The 19,039-nt window shown below is 43.8% G+C and overlaps 1 protein-coding gene across 5 annotated transcripts in view; it reads left to right on the forward strand.

Annotated features, from left to right (window-relative positions):
• Positions 1–15,320, forward strand: part of COP1 (COP1 E3 ubiquitin ligase) — a 111,155-nt gene extending 95,835 nt beyond the window's left edge. For all 5 annotated transcript variants that reach the window (XM_045189354.3, XM_053914455.2, XM_024553187.4 and 2 more), the window contains 2 exons: positions 12,636–12,680; positions 14,996–15,320. In XM_045189354.3, coding sequence (XP_045045289.1) covers positions 12,636–12,680; positions 14,996–15,013 — 63 coding nt within the window. In that variant the 3' untranslated portion in view covers positions 15,014–15,320. The remainder of the gene's footprint in view (positions 1–12,635; positions 12,681–14,995) is intronic.
• The last annotated feature ends 3,719 nt before the right edge of the window (positions 15,321–19,039 follow it).

A 19,039-nucleotide genomic window follows, 5' to 3' on the forward strand; every position in this document is an offset into this window, starting at 1 on the left:
ATCGATCTTCATGGAATTTTTTTATTAATAGGTACTTTCTCTCAATAAAATTGAGTCTTTTATATATTACCATACATTCTTTGCCTCTTGCCTTTATCATGACCATTTCCCAGGTCTAAATTATATTTTGAAAAGAGTATTTTCAATGACTACATATTATTCTAGTCTTTAAGGATTTACCATAACTGATAAATCATTGTTTTGTTGAGAATATTCACATTTACTTTTGACTACTGTGTAACTTTTTCCTACTGTGAATAATGATGCTTCTTGAATATTTTTGCAGTTAATCTTTGGATTTCTAATGAATTCTCTTCAAGTGAACCTTAAAGATTTATCTGTTTAAGGAAGAGCTTTAAGGCTTTTAATTAAAATGGGTAGTTTGCCTTCCAGAAGAGTTTCTGTTTGCGCATCCCGCACGCCAGCCCGAGCGCTCAGCCTCCCCACACCCGTCAGACGTGGGGTATGACGCCAGCACTTGGCCAGTTTGAAAATACCTCGTTCGAAAAGTACAAATAGTGATTTTTTTATCAACTGTTTCCATAAGCAGTTTTCTAAAACATTAGTTCTGATTTTTCACAAATTGTATACTTACATATTGATAATTGTCTTTTTTAAGAAATTCTTGCTTGCAGGGGAAATACCGTGCAACTGAGATACTGTTTTATAATCATAGTGTTTTGGCAACTTGGTATTAGTAATTCACATTTATTCTACAATCTCCCACATCCCACATTCACCTTGAAAATAGTGCTACAAAGCTAAGGTAAATTTGGAGAGTACTCTCTATTCTTTATTTCTGTAGTACCTGTTTTATCATCACTGCCTCAGTCAGAGACTGGAGTCAGGTAAAGGAAATTATATACGTTCTGTGTCTGTGGACCCTCCTGTGGCAGGACAAGTAGCTGAAATTATTGGAATGAAATATAACACATTGATTTAAGAATGCAGATGATGATTTCGGGTCTTAAGTGACCGTGTCTGTGTAAAGGGACACCGTTTCTATTGGAGGCAGATCCTGGGTCCCTGGTGACGCACGCTGAGGCTGCAGGTACCCTCGTCTTTGTTTTAGCCACACCGAACCTCATCGTGCACAGTTACCTCGTCTGGGGTCACCAGTTCTCAGTGGATAGCTAATGGGGAAAGACAGTACTTGTGAAGGAGCCTTAAGACTTCCTTAGCTCCTCACAAGTGATTAAAAAAATGTATACTCTGTCCTCAGGAAAAGGATTTGTTTGTTTGTTTGTTTTAAGATTTTATTTATTTTCAAAGCCGGGGGAGGGAGAAAGAATGGGAGAGAAACATTGACGTGCAAGAGATACATCAAGTCTGTTGCCTCTCACACGACCTGGCCCACAACCCAGGCATGTGCCCTGCCAGGGAATCGAACCGGTGACCTTCTTCTGGTTTGCAGGCCAGTGTTCAATCCACTGAGCCACACCAGCCCGGGCAAGTTTTAGTTACTAAGGGAGGATATTTTCTGTGTGGCTTGAAACACCGGCAATCATATTAAACATTTCTGTAACTCCAGAAGGAAGCAGGTCAGGATAATGATTTCCCTGATCTCCCCCCTGAAACCCAGTCCCGTGGAATCTGCCGTGGGCCTCGGCGGTGGCCGCCCACACTGTACAGCGTGGCAGCCATGTTGGGTAAAAACGTCGTCGTCATAAAATGAAATGTATTCTTTCTCCCTGTTCTCATTTCTAACTAAATTTTACACGATGAAACACTATAAAGTGTTTTTAACTAAAACTGTGTTCTTAAGAGAATCTTTACCTACATCTCTCAGGATTTCTACTTATTGAATAAAGTATTTGCTGAGTGAATGGTGCCTTGTACTGTTATTTGTGTTCGTGTCACACATTTTGTGCTAACCTGCAAACTGCTTGGAAGAAAAGGCATCGTGGTGTATTGAGTAAGAAAGAGCGCAGACCATAGGGCCCGGCTGCCTGGGTTCAAACCAGATCACCCACTCATACGTCTGCACCTTGCTGGAGTCCCTCACTGCACTGGGCTCCGGTGCCCTGTCTGTAAAGTACTGATGGCAACAGTAATCCGCCTCTTCGGGTCTGCGTACGGTTGACATTGGTTGATGTAAAGGGTTTAGAATAGTTCTGAGCTTACAGTAAGAGCTCTGTGTATTTGCTCTCAACGTCATTCTTTTTTAAATTACTTCTAGCAGTAAGCAAATCGTTTCACGTGATGTGTAGCTAATACATAATTCTCGTAATGAATGATATGGTCCTTCGGACTTGGCCTTTATCTTGTTTGTTGCATAATTAATTAAATAGTATTTTTTGAAACCAAGGGAATGCTGGAGTAGAGGTGGGAGGTGCTTCTAATAGAATCACTTAAGACAAGTTTCCTGACGTGAACATTCATTGCTACTGTATAATTTTTTCATAATTGCCATTTGCCCCTTGGGATATGACCTCGGGGCTTTTGCCCATTTTCAAAAGCAATGAAAAGTTTAAAGTATGTGCAGCAGTAGGGGAATTGGTGTTTATCATTGGCTTAATATTTTTATTAGATTTACAGTCTCTTCCTTCTTCCCTTTCCCCATTGCATTAGTGTTGTGAGATAATACATCTTTTCTCAAAGAGACTTAACATCTGTTTTTCCAGTTTTTATATGCTTCTATCTGAGAGACAGGCATTCCTCTCTGACTTAGTAAATGCTGTGTAGAAACCGTCACATCACACCAAGTACTGGGGAGTTTAAAGCACGTGTGAAAAGCCAGCCTACTTCCGTGAAAGTGCAGAAGACGTCTGTAATAGAATGTATTTACAGCGGTGATTTGCAGACCTGAGTGGTCATCAGGGTCACCCTGGGGTCTTTAAAAAAGATACAGCAGAACAGTTGTGCTCTCAGGTGCACGCATAAACCCCTACATGGGGGAGGAAGGGGGGAGGGTAAAGATTTGCATTTTGAAAAGTTCCTCAGGTCTTCTTGGAAAATTATATGAACAATCAAGTTTGGGAACAGATGATTCATATTATCACTGGAAAGAGATTTGTTACACATTGTAACCAAGAGGCATAAATGGCTCTTGAGCATCTGCAAAGGAGGGAATAATTGTAATTAGGAGTAGCTACCGTCTGTTAGATTTTGCTATTCTTTTACTCCCTCAGGAAGAAACACAAGCAAAAAAAATACGATGGGGTCTTTTTTCCTTTAATTTTTTTTTTTAAAGCTACCTTTACTATATATTGACCTCCCACACTTACTAGCTATTTCTTATCCTAACTTCTCCAGTGAATACTGAGAAGACAACATAGGAGCATCTTTTTCTTTTTTCTCTCCTTTCTTCATTTCTGGTTCCCTTCTTCCTTTTATCTTTCCTTTCCTTTCTTCTTTCCTCTAGCCGGATGGTTTATAACACTTTAGAAAACTTTCCTGACTGGAAGAGGGCCAATGGGAATGCACTCTTGTCTGTCTTGGGCGTGGAAGGAAAGAAGATTCCGAGCGTGGACCCTGACTTCCTGGAAGACGGTGGCTCCCATCTCCTCCCGAGGGCCCCCCTTCCCTTAGCGTCCACACCAGAGGGGGTGGGGGAGTGGGAAAGAGAGGAGGCGGACAGGTGGTGGAAGACTGGAGTGAACCTGGAATTCCTTTCTTTGTTAAGTAAATTCCATGAAGTGTAACTGTTCCTTAGCCTGAGTCCAGTGCTGTATGGACCACCTCCGGAAAACGCTTGTTGCATTACATATTTTATGGTGAATATTGTCATGAAAACAATGAAATATGATTTAATGGGTCTGTTAGTTGACATTTTTAGTACTTATTGTTGTCATTTTTATAGGTACTGTAATGGAATTTGACCTCTGTTACAAAGGGTCTTACAATTTTTTTCTCATGGATTACTTTTTTAAAAATAACATTTGTCCTTCTGAAGTACACTAGTTCCGAAGCCCAGGACTGACACAGACCTGTAGGCTCCCAGGGTTTCGTTTGTTGGGTGTTTTCTTTTGCCTTCTTTAAGAGAGAAAAGAAATACATTAATTTGGGGGTGCATTCTGAATTATGCTGTTAACCTAAAATTGTATTATCACCCCACCCTGCTTAAAAATATCCAAAGTAGTTTGATAAGGGAAGGGATTTAACTTTGGTTTCTAGATGTTTATCTTTTGTTAGTTCCTACAAATTTCCATGTTAGTAGTGGTAGGAGAGTGAATATTGAATATCGTTTTCTTTCTCTAAAAGATTTAAATAAATACTGCTTGAATTGGTTTCATATGCTGAAGTACATGTAGGGAAAAATACGATCATTGGGTACAGAATAAAAGCCAAGCTTCCTTGTGGGATGTCTCACATCCTGTTTCATAAGGCCACCCCACCCCTCCAGCAGGGTCACCTACCACTTCACAGGCACACGGAACAGCCGGCAACGCTGAACTGCTGAGAGAGCCTCAAGCCCCCCACCGTAGGTTTGGTTTGGTTTTGTTACATTGCCCTTGCTGCTGCTGTGCCCAGATATCCTCTCCCGCCCTTCCGTTTGATGTACGTTGTGATGCCATAAGACCGGAAGCCCTTTGAGTTCTATAGCCACAAAAGCAGTAGTGTTCATTGATTGGGTGGATGGCTGCCATGAGATTGATCTAGCCTTACCTCTTTCCATTGTAGGAACGATTTATATCATGGGGCGTTCTTCAAACCTGCCGAATACTTCTGGTGGCAGGAATCGCCTGCTTCACAATACACCGATTATAGTTTTCCCTAAATCTTACAAAGTTCTCTCAGAAGGACAGTTCTCGTTTCTTCTTACCATCACCTCATAAACAGGAAATACTGTTTTAAATGTGTCATGTTCAAGAACTTGCGCTTCCACGTGCAGTGAAAGCCAACACTGTCAGAATTAACTTGTCACTGTGTTAACCCACTCTACCCCCACTTTCGGGAACCCTTCGAGGGTACCATGTCCTGTGATGATGTGGGCAGAAAGTTCAAAACTGCCTTCTGTGCGCTTGTGCCGACTTCCCGTATTTCACTCTGCCGTGACCAGTGCCTCGTGGGGATGAGAGGGTGAAAGGACGGGCCTTTGGTAGGACGCGTAACTGCACCAGTGTGGACGGCAGCCCGCTCACAGCCTCCCACTCCACTTTATCTGAAATTCTCATAGATCTCCATTAGTGAAGTTAACTTTTCGAGTAAATTTCTGTGAGCCATTTGTGTAATTCAGATTCAAGTACTGAATATGCTATCTTTTTTAACCAAATAAATTTATATAGATTTGTGTAAGTGTTACAAATAAACTTTCACTTGCATAATCACTCTCACTGAACTTAATAGCTTTCCTGGGTTAAAACTCTTGTCCAATTAATCTTGGTATTCCCTTGTCCTTGCATGGGATCTGGTAAATAAGCACTCATAAATTCTTTTTAAAAAATAATAATCAAGTAAATCTTCCCTCTTCCCTCCTCACCAGCCCCCTGACCAGAAGCAGAGAAATTCATATTTCTCCTTTCTCTGAGTTCTGCATTTATAGATAGTTTTCAACATCTGTACTAGTGTTTTTCAAAGTACGGTCTATTAATATCTACCTCAAAATTATTAATTACCTGGAATATGTATTTAAAAAGCAAATTTCTAAACCCCAGACTTATTCATAAGTCAGAGTTTCTGAGGGTGAGACCCAGGAACCTTCATTGCTGTTGTCATTGTTTCTTTGTGGGATACATAGTTCTCTTACTTTGTTATTAAATAGCTTAGAATGACGTGGGAGAGCGACGTAGAGATCCCGTCCCTGTCCCATCCAGTCTGGATCCCACCTGCAGGAATTTGTAGCCATCCAGTAGTGTTTCCATTTGAGAAGGGGGAAAGTGTTTCCAACAGCAACTACCACCTACCCGTTCATTTCACAGGAGTGACAGGTGTGATCTCAGACCCTACCTGGAACCACATAAAGATGGCTTTGCAAGGTCCCTTTGGGTGTTGGTGACTTCGGAAGAGGTTGTGAAGACCAACTCTAAAGGGAGCATCAGGAGGAATAGACTGGGCTGCTTTTTGATCCCCTCATTGGCAAAAATAGAGAGAGAGAGGGTCACTTTCAGTCTGCTGACCCCAGAGAGCCCCCTTTACGGTGTCCCCATTTCATAAGACTGTAAGCATGGTGACTAGAACGGTGCAGTAGTAGCAATGGCTGGGACAACCGACCTTTCAGTGGAAGAAATTGGGGTATTTTAATAAGAACGACTGCCATGTATTTTGGGGAGTGGCTGTAATATGCCTGTTTTTCTTTGGTTAGGTACTTTACTGTGTTTTGAGTTTTTATTTAAAAATTCTGTGAAGTACCCAAGATGATCTGTTTCATGGTTGAAGAAACTGAATCTCTAAGAGGGTCAGGAAATCCTGTGACAACCGCAATGCAGGTCCCTCCCTGTCTTACCTCCACTGCCGTTTCCACTGCGGTCTGCGGCACCGCTCACGGTACCAAACTCCCAGAACCGAACTCCCGGAACTGCTCCGCCCGGTAGACGCGCCCCTGCGCCCGCCTGTGTCTCCCCAGCCTCCCGCAGGAGAGCACCCCAAGGCCTCGCATACGGGCGTGCGGAGGTGGTGTCTGAGTGCTGTGCAGAGAGGGGAGTGGGGTCGGAGAGCCCTGGCAGGGAGGGAGGGAAGGAGGGGCGGCGATGGGCGTGGTGCTGCAGGGTGTCTCCGTCCTCCTCCCCTCACGCGTGTTCTTTACAGCCTCTCCTCCCTGAGGGGCCCTCGCCCCGAGTCCGGGTGTCCTGCATCTTTCAGTGGTTCTCCGGACCTGTTTCTTTTCCCTAACTTGCTGGAACGCACTGAAGGGTGCGTATACGAAAGGCTCCGCAGTGATGGCGCACACCAAACTCAGAGCCTGCACGGCCCCGCGTGGACAAACACAAATGCCCTTTCTCAGCGCGGTCCTGCGCGGACATGGGGGGCTCTGTCTGGCGCAGCGCCGCTGGCTGAGCCCGATCGTTCCCCTCCACGCGGCCTTTAACCCTGCGCCCCAGGCCCTGCTCTCCTCGTTCCCATTTTGCCTAATGTCTCTGCTGATTAAGTGTGCTGGATTCTTTAAAAAATTTTTCATTGAATTTATTGGGGTGACATAGGTTTCAGGTGTACAGCTCTATAACGTGTTATCTGTGTATTGTGTGTTCACAGTCAAAGGCTCCTTGACTCAAAGTCAAGGCTCCTTCTGTCACCATTTTTCCCTCCTGTACCCTCCTCTTCCTCCCCGCCTCCCCCCCCCCCCAGTGTGCTGGGTTATTAATAGACAACCAGGTGAGGTTCCTTCTGCAACCATCCTAACTGTGAGGAATCTTACGGTTTTTAAAAATAGGTACTGTGTGTTTCAGGAAGTACAGATAGGAAGTGGAATGAACATAGAAACATTTTTCTGAGGGACCACATTCGCTTAACTAGTTAAGGGTTATCAGTAAAAGTCAATCAATATTTTAGATGTGAAGGATTTAATCAGAGGTGGCTTCCATGAAGTTTTTCTCATTAAGGATTGATTTGTCATTATTAAAGTGTTTTTTCCAAAATACAGTTTATGTGATCTTTTACTGTATCCAAATTTCAGAAATGACCATTTCCAGGGGGAAAGCCAGCTATTAAGTATTAACTTCTTAGTAATGAATTTGAAATCTCAGTTTTCCAAGGAATGTGTTCTGCCATGGGAGGGGTGGGGCGGGGGCGGGGAGGGAGGGGCAGTGGCATTTCTCGTGCTCCGAGGTGTGATATGTAGCACCAGGCTGTGCTAATAAGCAAGCTGCAGCTGTGGGTTTATTTATAACTGATTGTGTGAGAGTCCTGTTTGTGCTTCTGAAATCCCCATAGTTTTTACTCGGAGTGGGTGTTACATCAGACAGTTGTTGAATAACTAGCCTTATTTTCCTAGGCTCTTTAGAAGTCCTTCAGTCTATTCTGGTCTTCATTTTAATGAACCACTTTAACATTTTCTATTTGCATTACTTTTGCTCTGTTTCTTTGCATAATAAATTTAAATGTAGACTCAAGACCCTTCACTAAAATGACCTTCAACTAAAAATCATGAACACGAAGCTCTCTCAGCACATGTGTCGTTGTACTTGAGAGGTGTCCTCCAGCTCTTTACCAGTTTCTAGCTGTCTCGACCAAGGCCAGGGAGTGTGGTAGTCTTCGCTCTGTTCTCCCCGGTGGTCTTAAACCCTTTGCAGTGCCCCTGTCTTTTTGAGTCCGCTTGCTGCCAGATGCTTCCATGTAACTACCTGTGTACCCTCACCCCTTCCGGTAATGTCATGCATGCCCCTTACGACTCTCTCCTGCACAAGATCCAGTCTGTCTAGTAGGTAACAGCAGGCTTCTACTCGAACCAGGCGTGTGAATATAGGAATCCAGTGATCCTCACATACAGCAAATCAAAGCTGATGATCTTGATTCAAGTTGGGCTTATTTGAATGTAAGGGCAGGTGAGTATTGTGTCCAGTGCCATCAGCTGCACATCTTTCTTTGCTCTTTGAGGTTTTATGAAAGCTCAGACTTTGGTCCTCATTATATAAACTTTAAATCCCATTAAGATGAGTATTTACTATGTCTTTGTTAAAGACTGGATAGAACTGGAACTGCTTTTATGCAAAGGATATGCCAAAATGAGGGACAGGCAGCTATATAGTGGTATAGCTGTGCTAGTCTTTTATGACTGGTGCCTGTGTTCTTAAGTATTCCCATATTCACCCCTAAGAGCAGCTTATAGTATGTATTCCCTGGTGGTGAACACAAGTTCCTTTGGGTGCCTACTAAAAAGATTAGGGCTTCACAGAAAAAAATGAAAGCTGGATGCAGGGAGGACATAGGACAATCTGGTACTTGGCCACACAACTTCTGGCTGCCCTGCAGATGCCCTGTCCTCTGGTCCACTTGCATGCCTCCGTGCTCTGCTGGGTCCACTCCTCTGCTGTGTGGCCCAGAAATTGCCTGCGAGCAGAAAGCCAGGGCAGTTACAGGGCTCGCCTCGTTTGTTTCCCTGCTCGCAGGAATTACAGTCCTGCCCTGCTCGCTGTCCCCTGTTCTCCTACATTTTCCTTAGTTTTCTCGTTGGTAAGGGAGCAAGCAGATCCCTTCCACTTACTCTGCCATGGCCGGAAATGGAAATCGTTTGCGTTTTTTACATGTCTAAACCTATAGGAAAATTAATTCACATTTAAAACCGATTATGTCTATCCCTAGGAATAAGTCCTCTAACTGCAAACTAGGTGAATAATTGTTACTTCTCAGCTTGCTTGGGATTTTCATGTTAGCTACGATGGCACTTTTCTGGGCAGGCCAGCAAAGAGAAGACTGAAGCGGGTGCTAGTTGGTTTCTGTGTACGACTCTTCTGTTTTTCTAAGACTTGCATCTAATTTTTACCATTATCTTTTCTTAATCTCTTTATATTAAGAAGATATTAAGTGCAGTGTTAGCTTAACCTTTAGGGGAGTTTGTAGCAAAACTGTCAGTTTCCAACAAAGAGGGAGAAAATGAGAATTACTGGGTAGCATTTTTATTTCACTTAGCAAGTAAAAACAACTCATTGAGTCAGAACTTACTTACATTCGGGCTCTGGCAGACTTCAGCTGTAGCTAGGAATTACTAGCCATTCAAAACGCAAGCAAAATCACTCGGAGCCAACAGTAATAACCTTGTACTTGCCAATTTTATACCTCTATGCTGAAGTATAAAATATTTGGGGTTTTGGGGGGTTTTTGGCTTTATGGGCAACTTCTAAGCAACCTTTCTTTTTTTTAAATTGAATTTATTGGGGTTGACATTGGTTAGTAAAATTACATAGGTACAATTCTATGATACATCTTCTGTATATTGTATCGTGTGTTCACCACCCCAAATCAAGTCTCCTTGCACTACCACTTATAATACTTGGCTTTATTTTTCTGTTGCAGAAATGAATTTACCTTAAGTCAATGCCTGGCTATCTGAAGGATAGCTTAATCCTAAATCCTTTTATTTTTTATAAGTTCATGGTCTTGGCAAGGACGGGGCATACTGGGATATGAGACTTACTTCTCTTTCATTTATTGTTAATAGAATTTTGCTAATGAAATTTTAAGTGTTTCTAAGAATTCTTAGGATACCCTGTCACCTATATGTTAGTCCCAAAAGACCATTTCAGCTGGGCAGTCACTTCCTGTGTTGGCTTATTTGTACATGAGATATTTATCTGTCCCCACAGGAGAAGATGTTTAGTGTTAATCCTCTGGGAACATCTAATGTGGCAGCACTTATTAATGGTATTGTAGTCCTGAGTTTACAAAAAACATTGTCTCTTTTCGTTGGATAGTTATCAGATGTATTCTGGGGTTTAGTGTAGTGATGGGACAGACCTCACATCCCCTTACGTGGTGACTGTTATTTAGCTTATTTACTGTTCGTAATGTAGAGATCATACTGTTATTTACATGCTGTAAATAACATACTATATGATAACATCCCATGCTGTTCCAAGCTTTCCTCCCACTACGAATTAGAAGTTTGAATTATGTGATCATCTCAGGGACTGGCCGAAGTGGCTCCATTCTCCCTACCACAGGGCTTGCCCTCATCTGTCCCAGGCTTGGCCGCCTTCCTCCTTTGTGTTGAAAGGTGACTGGGATGAAAATGGCAGAAGGAGGTAGAGCTGTGGGCTCTATGTATAAGGTTTTCGCCACCCTCTCCTTGTGTGTTCCCGTAGCAGAGGGAGCAGTTTGGGGTCACTGCCGTGTCTAACGACGGTGGCCTGGCTCCTCGGAGACTGGAGTCTCCTCACACAGACACTAGGTCGGTCAGTGCCGTGGCTTCATTTCTGGAAGGTGTCGACAGCTTCTGGGTCCAAAGCAGATGTGGAAACTAATTCTAACAGTGAATACTGTGTTGCCCGTGTTACTATTTTCAAGGACACACGTGCTGATTTAAGCAAAAACCTCAGCTAGGGAAATACCACTGTAGAGGAGGAAAAAGTTTTCCTTAACTCTCTTGGGTCCCTAGCTGGGTTTGAAAACTGAACTGGACACGTTATCAGGAGAAGAGCATACAGAGTTAAGTTTCATGGGACACGGGAGCCTGCAGAACGAAGTGAGACCCAGAGAAACAGGCCCGTGTGTTGGGTGCTGGGTGGGCGGGCGTTCGGAAACGTGGTAGGTCACGAAGCACGAGGTCACCGGTACAACTTGGGGGCACTTCGCACGGCCTGTTTGGAATCTTCTTGGCATCCCTTTGTCTTTGGTGGTGAGGGTGTTCCTTTCCCCTGCATATAGGGTGGACGCCTCTCACCTGAGTTTTATGACGTGGGGGCGCTGCGGGTGCAGAGCGACCTCCCTGCTCCCTGCTCTTCTCACACCGCTGCAGTGGAAGGTCTGCAGTGTGCCCGGGGCCCTGGTTGAGGTTGCGTGTCCCAAGCCCCACCGTCAGCAGTTCTCATGCCCGCCCCGAGAACACATGGCTTTGTTCCTTCCCGGTACAGCGAGGACCCATGGATGTTACCACCACCGACTGCATCTGAAGAACAGTCTGGTACCAAAAATCTGAGCAACAGTGGGAAAAACTGTTTCCTCTCACACCAGTAGCAAAAACATGAGCGTTTTCCGAAAGTAACTGCCAGGAATCAACGGGAAAGTTGAAAACAGAAATGCATTAAGTTGGTAGAGCACAGTGTCCTTACAGCAGAGAGACTGACGTTTACCCCGGTTTAGCGGACGCGCCTCTGCCAGTGTACAGATCAGGAATTTCCTTTCTCCTCCTCCTCTCCTGGCCGTGAAGCAGGTGGGACGTTAGTGCAGACCCCAGCTGTCATGAGGGTTCACCACTCTGCCTGTTTCTCGTGGCTGTTATCTGGACCTGGTCTTTCCACCAGCTGTGTGGCTTCTAGGGCCGTTTTGAGTCTGTTTACCTCCTTTCAGCTGCCTACTCCGAAAAGCAGAGAGACCTTTACGTACCTCCAAGCTCCAGAGCCGATTAGACTTGGTTTCCGACAGAAGACCGATCCCAGCTCTTCCTGCTTAACGCGATTCCCTCTGGTAAACCCAGACTTGCCCGCTTTCCCACTCTTCTGCTTGCCAGAGAAATGGTTTTCTCCTGAAGATTAGAATATAAAAATATGTTCCACATGCATTCTATTTCAAGTAATCACAATTATTAAAATGCACATACTCAGTGATAGAATAATTAAAAGAAAGATAGCCTTCCTGCTCCCCCATGAATATTCGCATTTGTTTGTTTTCCCGACACCAGATAGCTGGCCGGAGAGTCGGGCAGCACCTACACTGGTTCCTGGTGTTTTAGGGGAGGAGAGGAATCGGGGGAGTTTGCTATGGAAAGGATTGTGCACTTTTTCCTCAAGTTCTTTTTACTAGTGTTTCATTTCAGTCTTTGTTTCTCTTGGCTTTCCTTCTAGTAGTAATCTGTTTCTTTTATTTTTGTTTATATTTGAGAACTTCCTATTCTACCTTCAACTTTATTATTTTTATTAAAACTTATTCCTCAAAATAAGGGATTTTGTATTTAAAGTTTGTGGTTAAAAGTATGTTCAAGTTGGTTCACCGCTTTAGATTCTATTGGTTATTAGGGTGAAGGGAAGAACGATAGGAAGTTACTCTGTTGGCCTGCCTTCCAGAAAATCCTTCCCTGTACTTTAAAAGTTCTTGTTCTTTTCCAGGAGTCCAATGTGCTGATTGCTGCTAACAGTCAGGGTACAATTAAGGTAAGCTGTTCACCTTATCTCCCTGTTAAAGTCAGTTCTGTTTTAGACTGTAATGGGCTACAGCTGTAATGGGGAAATACAGAGTGGGCCTACGTCTTAGAGGTGTTTCCAAATCACGGCTCTCTGTGTGTTTGGAAATGGTTTGATTGACAGGGAAAAGAATCAGTAGCTTGCAGCTATGGAGCAGGTGATAGCACCTTGTTAGAGGTGGTGTGAATGCTGAATGGCTTCCTAGGTGGTCAGAATGACAAACAGGTGAAGACTGTTCAGCATTCCCTGTGATTCATCCTCTTCTACGCCAGGACAACGACCCCTCAGGGCATTCAGTGGGCAGGGTCCAAGATGTAGCTGGAGATGCTGAGACACTCACCAGATTTAGAGATATCTTACTCTTATTCTTCTTCATGTTTCTCTTCCCCGGCAAGTAGGTTATTATTCATCAGTTGCCAAGGGAAGAAAAGGTATTCTAGTGTCAAGTCGAAAATTGTTTGATTGTGTGATCTTGCCATTAGTATAATCTGAGACTTATATGTCTTTGAGCACCCAATGTCAGTGTCAAATTCAGATGTAGTTTCCCACCTACTTGTCTTTGTGGTTAGGACACGGAAGTAAAAAGTGTATCTAATTATACCAGTGCATATTTAGCACCTGGGCGCCATACATTGGACACATATATCCTGAGCTAAAGCTAAGCAATGAGCTTTTTTAAACAAACCACGATTTGCAGGAGGTTTTTAGTACAGGGGTTTGATCAGCACTCACCCTGGATACCAGTTCTTTCTACATGTTCTCTGCTAATATAGAGATAACAGGACGTTGTTTATTTTTTAAAAAATATGTATCTCTTTCCCCTGCCACTTAGCATTTATACTAGCTTTGCCGTGGCTTCCTTCCCCTCATCCTGAGTGGGGAATGCCCTAGCAAGCAAGGGAGCCAATCCAAGCCTAACCCCCTATCCTGCAGATGAATGGAGCAGGCTGGAAGCAGACCTGCAGTGTGAGCCGGTCAGACTACCTTGCACGGTACTCCTTGTTATGCAGCTAGCTTCTGTGTCTGGAAAGCCCCGGTAGAGAGCCAGGGACGGCTTAAATGAAAGGCAGGCTTTGAACTGATCAGTGTTATGTTCTGGAAGCCTCAAGCAAGACGGTAGAAGGCCTTGGATCTCTGTTTTAAGTGGATCTCTGTAGTCTCTGTCTCCCTTTATCTTATGCTCCTGCAAGCCATTTATTGGAATAGCTGCACCTTATTACTCTGTAAGTTTGGCCTTTGAGGCAATTAGGATGGCTAAAGTATCTACAGAAACTTGAAGTACATACTTGGAGAATCTTAGTGACAACTCTAAGATCCTGTTCAACAGGATGGACCTCTTTCGCCTGCTTGCTCACAGTGAAAACAGAAACCCCTGGGGGCACAGGGGTGGGTCAGGCTGGAGCGCTAATGGGGGTGAAGTGGCTCCTTCCCTTCTGTGCTGCCTGGAGTGGCGGGCTCCGCCTCCCACTGTTTGTCTGACACGCGGGTGATCTTCCTCGTGCTCGGTGTTCCTTCTTAGTCATTTCTTCTACTCTTTTCAGAACCCAGCATCGCTGCTTCTCAGTTTTCATTTTAGCAATACTACCTTTCTTGCATGACAAAGTACTGCTTTAATAACTAGCAGAATATCTCGACACCAGATGATTAACTAGAAAATTATGAAGCATTGGGCAAAGGCAAGATTTTAGGTCCTGGATACCTCGACCTCTATAAACTGTTCATCAGTGGGAGAAGTAAATAGATTAAAGTCTTAAATAGCAGTGCTTAAAATTCTCTTAAGAATGTGGAAAGGTACCAACATATACAGGGTGGGGCAAAAGTATAGGTTTATAGTTGTATCCGCTTTTGAATACGATAATAAATAATAAAAATACAAGAGTACATGAAACAGTCTATTCTTGTATTATTAAGTATTTTATTCAAAAGTGAATACAACTGTAAACCTACTTTTCCCCACCCTGCCTCTATTCCAAAAATGTATTTATGTTATGAATCAGGCACTATATTTATTCACGTGTTTTAATGTAGTTTATCTGGAAGGCTTTCTAGCTAACTGTGGATATAACTGATCTGAAGCATTCATCCAGATGCTGAGTTGAAACCAAAAGCAGGTTAATCTTAAAAGTAAGGATTAATGTCTAATTCCTTCAAATTCTTCGGCATTTTAGCAGTTAGGAGAAGTTTTCCTGATTTAGTTCTCTATTCACAATATAGTAAAGATCTATAAAACTCTTTCTATATTTTAAAACTGTTTTTATTAAACTGACCCTTTTCCCCCCAATTAGGTGCTGGAGTTGGTATGAAGGAAGGGCTTACTCGAGTTCAGCGGCACTCGGTCCTGCCGGGGCGCGCCCGCCGCTGACAGTGAGTGAGAGGAGGCCGTCGTCGTGGGTCTGGATTTGTTTCGAGCGTCTTTTCCTTTACTTCTCCTCCTCCTGTAGGACCGTGGGGACACTGGGGACGCCAGCAACCTGCCCACCATCAGTGTAACTCTATGGGCTTGGCTGCTGCTGGTGGTGTGGTTATCTAATTTTTGTGATAGGGAAACAAATTCTTTTGAATAAAAATACATAACAAAAAAGAATAAACGTTTATTGAGCCACAGTTGAACTGGGAAAGTTTTTTGTCAATCGTGGCAGGAGGTGGCAGCTCACATGGACTGTAGAACAGTGTACCAATGAATTGATGTTTAAAGTCCGTGTTTCCCGACCTCTTTGGAATCGTGCATGTCAACATATAAATATAAAAGTATATGCATCCCTTTCAGTGAAGTTTGATGTTTACAGTAGGGGGAAGGTTCGTAACTTCCCTGTGAATGAATCCCTTTCTTCATTCTCTGCCCAGATTCATACCATCAGCAAGGACTGTACTCCTCAGTCCCTCTGGATCTGACCAGGATCTAAAGTTTTGACTCCTTGAGACCACATTCAAAGAGAAAGAGAATGTCAGTCTGTGGCAGGTGTCTCTGCCTGTGCCTTTGAAGTGTCACACATGCACACCAGGAGCCCTAAATGCAGGCCGGTCAGCCTGCTTCGTAACATCACACGGTCCCACGGTCGTGGCCATTACTGCCATCCCGGGCTGAGCGTGGGCTGACAGCAGGTTCTGTGAAGGACCAAATGGTGAATATTTCAGGCTTTGCGGGCCACGTGATCTGTATCGCAGCTCTGCAGCTCGGCTCCGCAGCAGGGAGGCGGCCACGGACAGTACGTACGAGGGGGCGTAGCGGTGAAACAGGTGGGGGCTGGATTTGGCCCTCGGACCTGTAGTCTGCTAGGGCCTGACAGAGAGGAAGAGAAATTTCTAAGCCATATAATCTCTTAGATTGTCTAGTTAATTTTCTAAATAGTTTCCCGTTTGTAAACAGAAGTTAGGAGAGTAGCAGGTCAAGTGAAAGTAAGAGGAAGCAGTCTGTTTGAGCTACTTTAAAAGTCTGCACAGTTTTTAGAAAAAGACGCCAACAGAATTAACGCCACATACTTTCCGAAAGCAGACGCTGGGAGAAGCTTGTGTGAGTGACTGTGTGGATGGCGTACGTCATCCCACACCCTCCAGCCGCCGCTGGGACGAAAACACACTGCCCTCGGGCACATCCCTGTTCCGCAGCCAAGTGTCTGAGTGTCCCCCTTACACGGGACTCATAGAGGCTGAAGATAGTCTCCCATCACTTTAGGTCGCTTTTACCCATCCAGTGAGTTTGCCTCAAATTTAGGTGAGATTTTTTGGTTTTCAGCTTCACAATTTTATCTTACTTCTGGGAGTTAAGAACCTAATAAACTTTTGGACTCAATTCTGAGAGGAAAGATCACTGTCGTTGGGAAGTTACTCCCGTCATCGGCCAGAACAGTGTTGGCCGACCTGTTTCCGAGACTAATGAGTGACCTTGTGCAGAGGGACATTCACATGTAGCTTCTTCCCTGAAGCACTTCACTCAGGCAGGCATGTCCAGAAAATCATCAGAATAGGAAGCAGGGAGTTGATGCCTCTTTGAATGTGTTCAAATAGAAGCAGATGATTATGGCATTTTATTTGGTGTGATTTTTTTAAAATATTTTAAAAAATTGTGGGGTCATGTTAATTTTCATATGTTTGGAAGGATTCAATAAGGTATCTAGTTATCAAAGGGACTCAATTTTTGAATGAATTATTATTTTAAGAAGGCAGTGCTTTATTTAAATTTTTGGTTTAACTACTTGTAAATAGTGGGAAACGATTTTTAAATTTGCGGTAGTCTTTGTAGAATGTCAATATCAAATTAATATTACTATTTCTTAGAAAAATAACACAATAAATCTTAAAGATAATGTACATTTTAACACCAAAAAAAACCCCTTTTACCTCAAAAAGTGTTTGAGTTTTCGTGTTTCAATCTAGTCTCTTTCAGGGGATTTGTGGGGTTTCCTAGACAAAGTTGCCTGTGCTCTTAGGCACACATTGCACGCCTAAGAAACGTGACAGACTGAAGAACTTTGTAAAGTTCTTGTAAGAAGACGGAGTTACTAGACATCAGAAAAATTATGGGACTGAGTCACAGCTTCAGGAAGGTGGGCAAGGCTGGCATTCCTAGGCAAGGAAGACACAGTATGGGGTGAGTTTGAAGAAGCAGGGGAGCCCACTGGGCCTGTGGAGCCTTCCCGGGCGTGACTGAGAATTTGAGTCTTGTTATGAAAGCAGTTCGAAGGAAGGTCGAGTGGAAGACGACCTCATTTGCTGTGGATAGGGAGGGGGCAGGATGCAGTTAGGGAGGCGACCAGACAAGAGTTCACAGTGACTTGGGCTCGGACGGGGGCTTAATCCAACCTGAAACTGTTCCAGCTTCATGGTTTACCATGTTCTTAACTCCTGTGTCTGGAAAGGGCCTTGATTAATCTAAAGGCATGTCCTCATCATAAGTTGTGACGACAAAGGATACAACTCGGCAGATGTATTTCTTCAGTGGTGGTGCAGTCCTCACCCCGCAGTAAGTCGCGTGGGCACCTCACGACCAATGTCTGTGTGCTCTTGGGGACGCCACTTCTCTGAGGTAAGCAGCGGCTGAAGCTACCTAGCCTGTGGTTCTAAACCTAAAGGTGACTTGTCATTGCCCTTAATGGACTTATACAAATGTCCCTGGGGTTAGTAGTTGGGAAATAGGCTTGCTTACGAGTGAGACATGAAGAAATGTTGACCTGGATCCGGAGCCGATGTGTTACGTGACCGATTAGCACAATAGTAGCACCTATAGTTCCTCCCGGAGCAGTTAGTTCCCAGCTGGGTGTTGCTTCTGAGGAATACGTTAGGATATTGGACTAAAGAGGAAACCATAATGATCATCGTAGAAATATTTGTTGAGCTCCTGCTTTGTGCCCTCGAGATCCCACGTGCTACATACATACGAGGCATATAAGATAAAGAAGGTGTCCCTGTCCTCAGCAAGCTTATTGTCCAGTGGCAAAGATGGGGAAGCATGCAGTGTATAAATACCACAACAGAAGTAAGTTTTAGACATATGTAGGAAAAAACATATAACCTAGAGTGGTAGGAGATAAAGGTCCGGGAGTGGGGTGGTTTGGGGATTTGTTTTTGTTTTTTTGTTTTTTGGAGGAGGTAACATCTCAGCTGAACCCTGAGAAGCAAGGGGGCATTCAAGACCAAGGGAAGCAAAGAAGAAGAAAGATGTGACCAGCTCCTACCTACCCAAGCTGGAGCGATCACAGGAACAAAATAAATGGTATAAATGATTGGTTAAATGAATAAATGGAAAGGAGAGAGAAATTTTTCGTGGAGCATAATTCCCCACTTCTAAGTATGGGCTGTGCACACTGACTTCCTTCCAAAGAGCACAGTATGGAAGAAGAAAAGAAACAACAGTGGAGAAACGACACATTACCGTAACCTGGTCAACGAGAAAAGTTCTGAGTCGTGTATCATGAGTATGTACTCCCGATACAATGTAATGAATATGGCACTTTAGTTCTGGGATCTTCCTCCCCAAAATTCATAACCCCGGTCTAAACCCTACCGAGGGACATCCCACTAACTGACCAGTCCTCAGCTCTGTCAGGGTCACCAACACAAGGACCGTGGGAATCTCTCAGAGCCAGGAGGGGCCTAAAGCTCTGGGACTGAATGTAATGTATCCTGGAGGGGACCCTGAGCCAGAAAAGGATGTTAGAGAAAAGCTAAGGAAATTGGAATAAAGGATGGACTTCCGTTGATACTAATGTATTAGTATTGATTCAATAATTGTAACAAATGTACCATACTAGTGTAAGATGTTAATAATAGAGGATATTGGGTGTAGGATGTATGGGAACTCTTCAGTTCTTTGCAATTTCTCTATAAATCTA

Source organism: Desmodus rotundus, chromosome 12 (genome assembly GCF_022682495.2).
Source record: "Desmodus rotundus isolate HL8 chromosome 12, HLdesRot8A.1, whole genome shotgun sequence".
Lineage (NCBI taxonomy): Eukaryota > Metazoa > Chordata > Mammalia > Chiroptera > Phyllostomidae > Desmodus > Desmodus rotundus.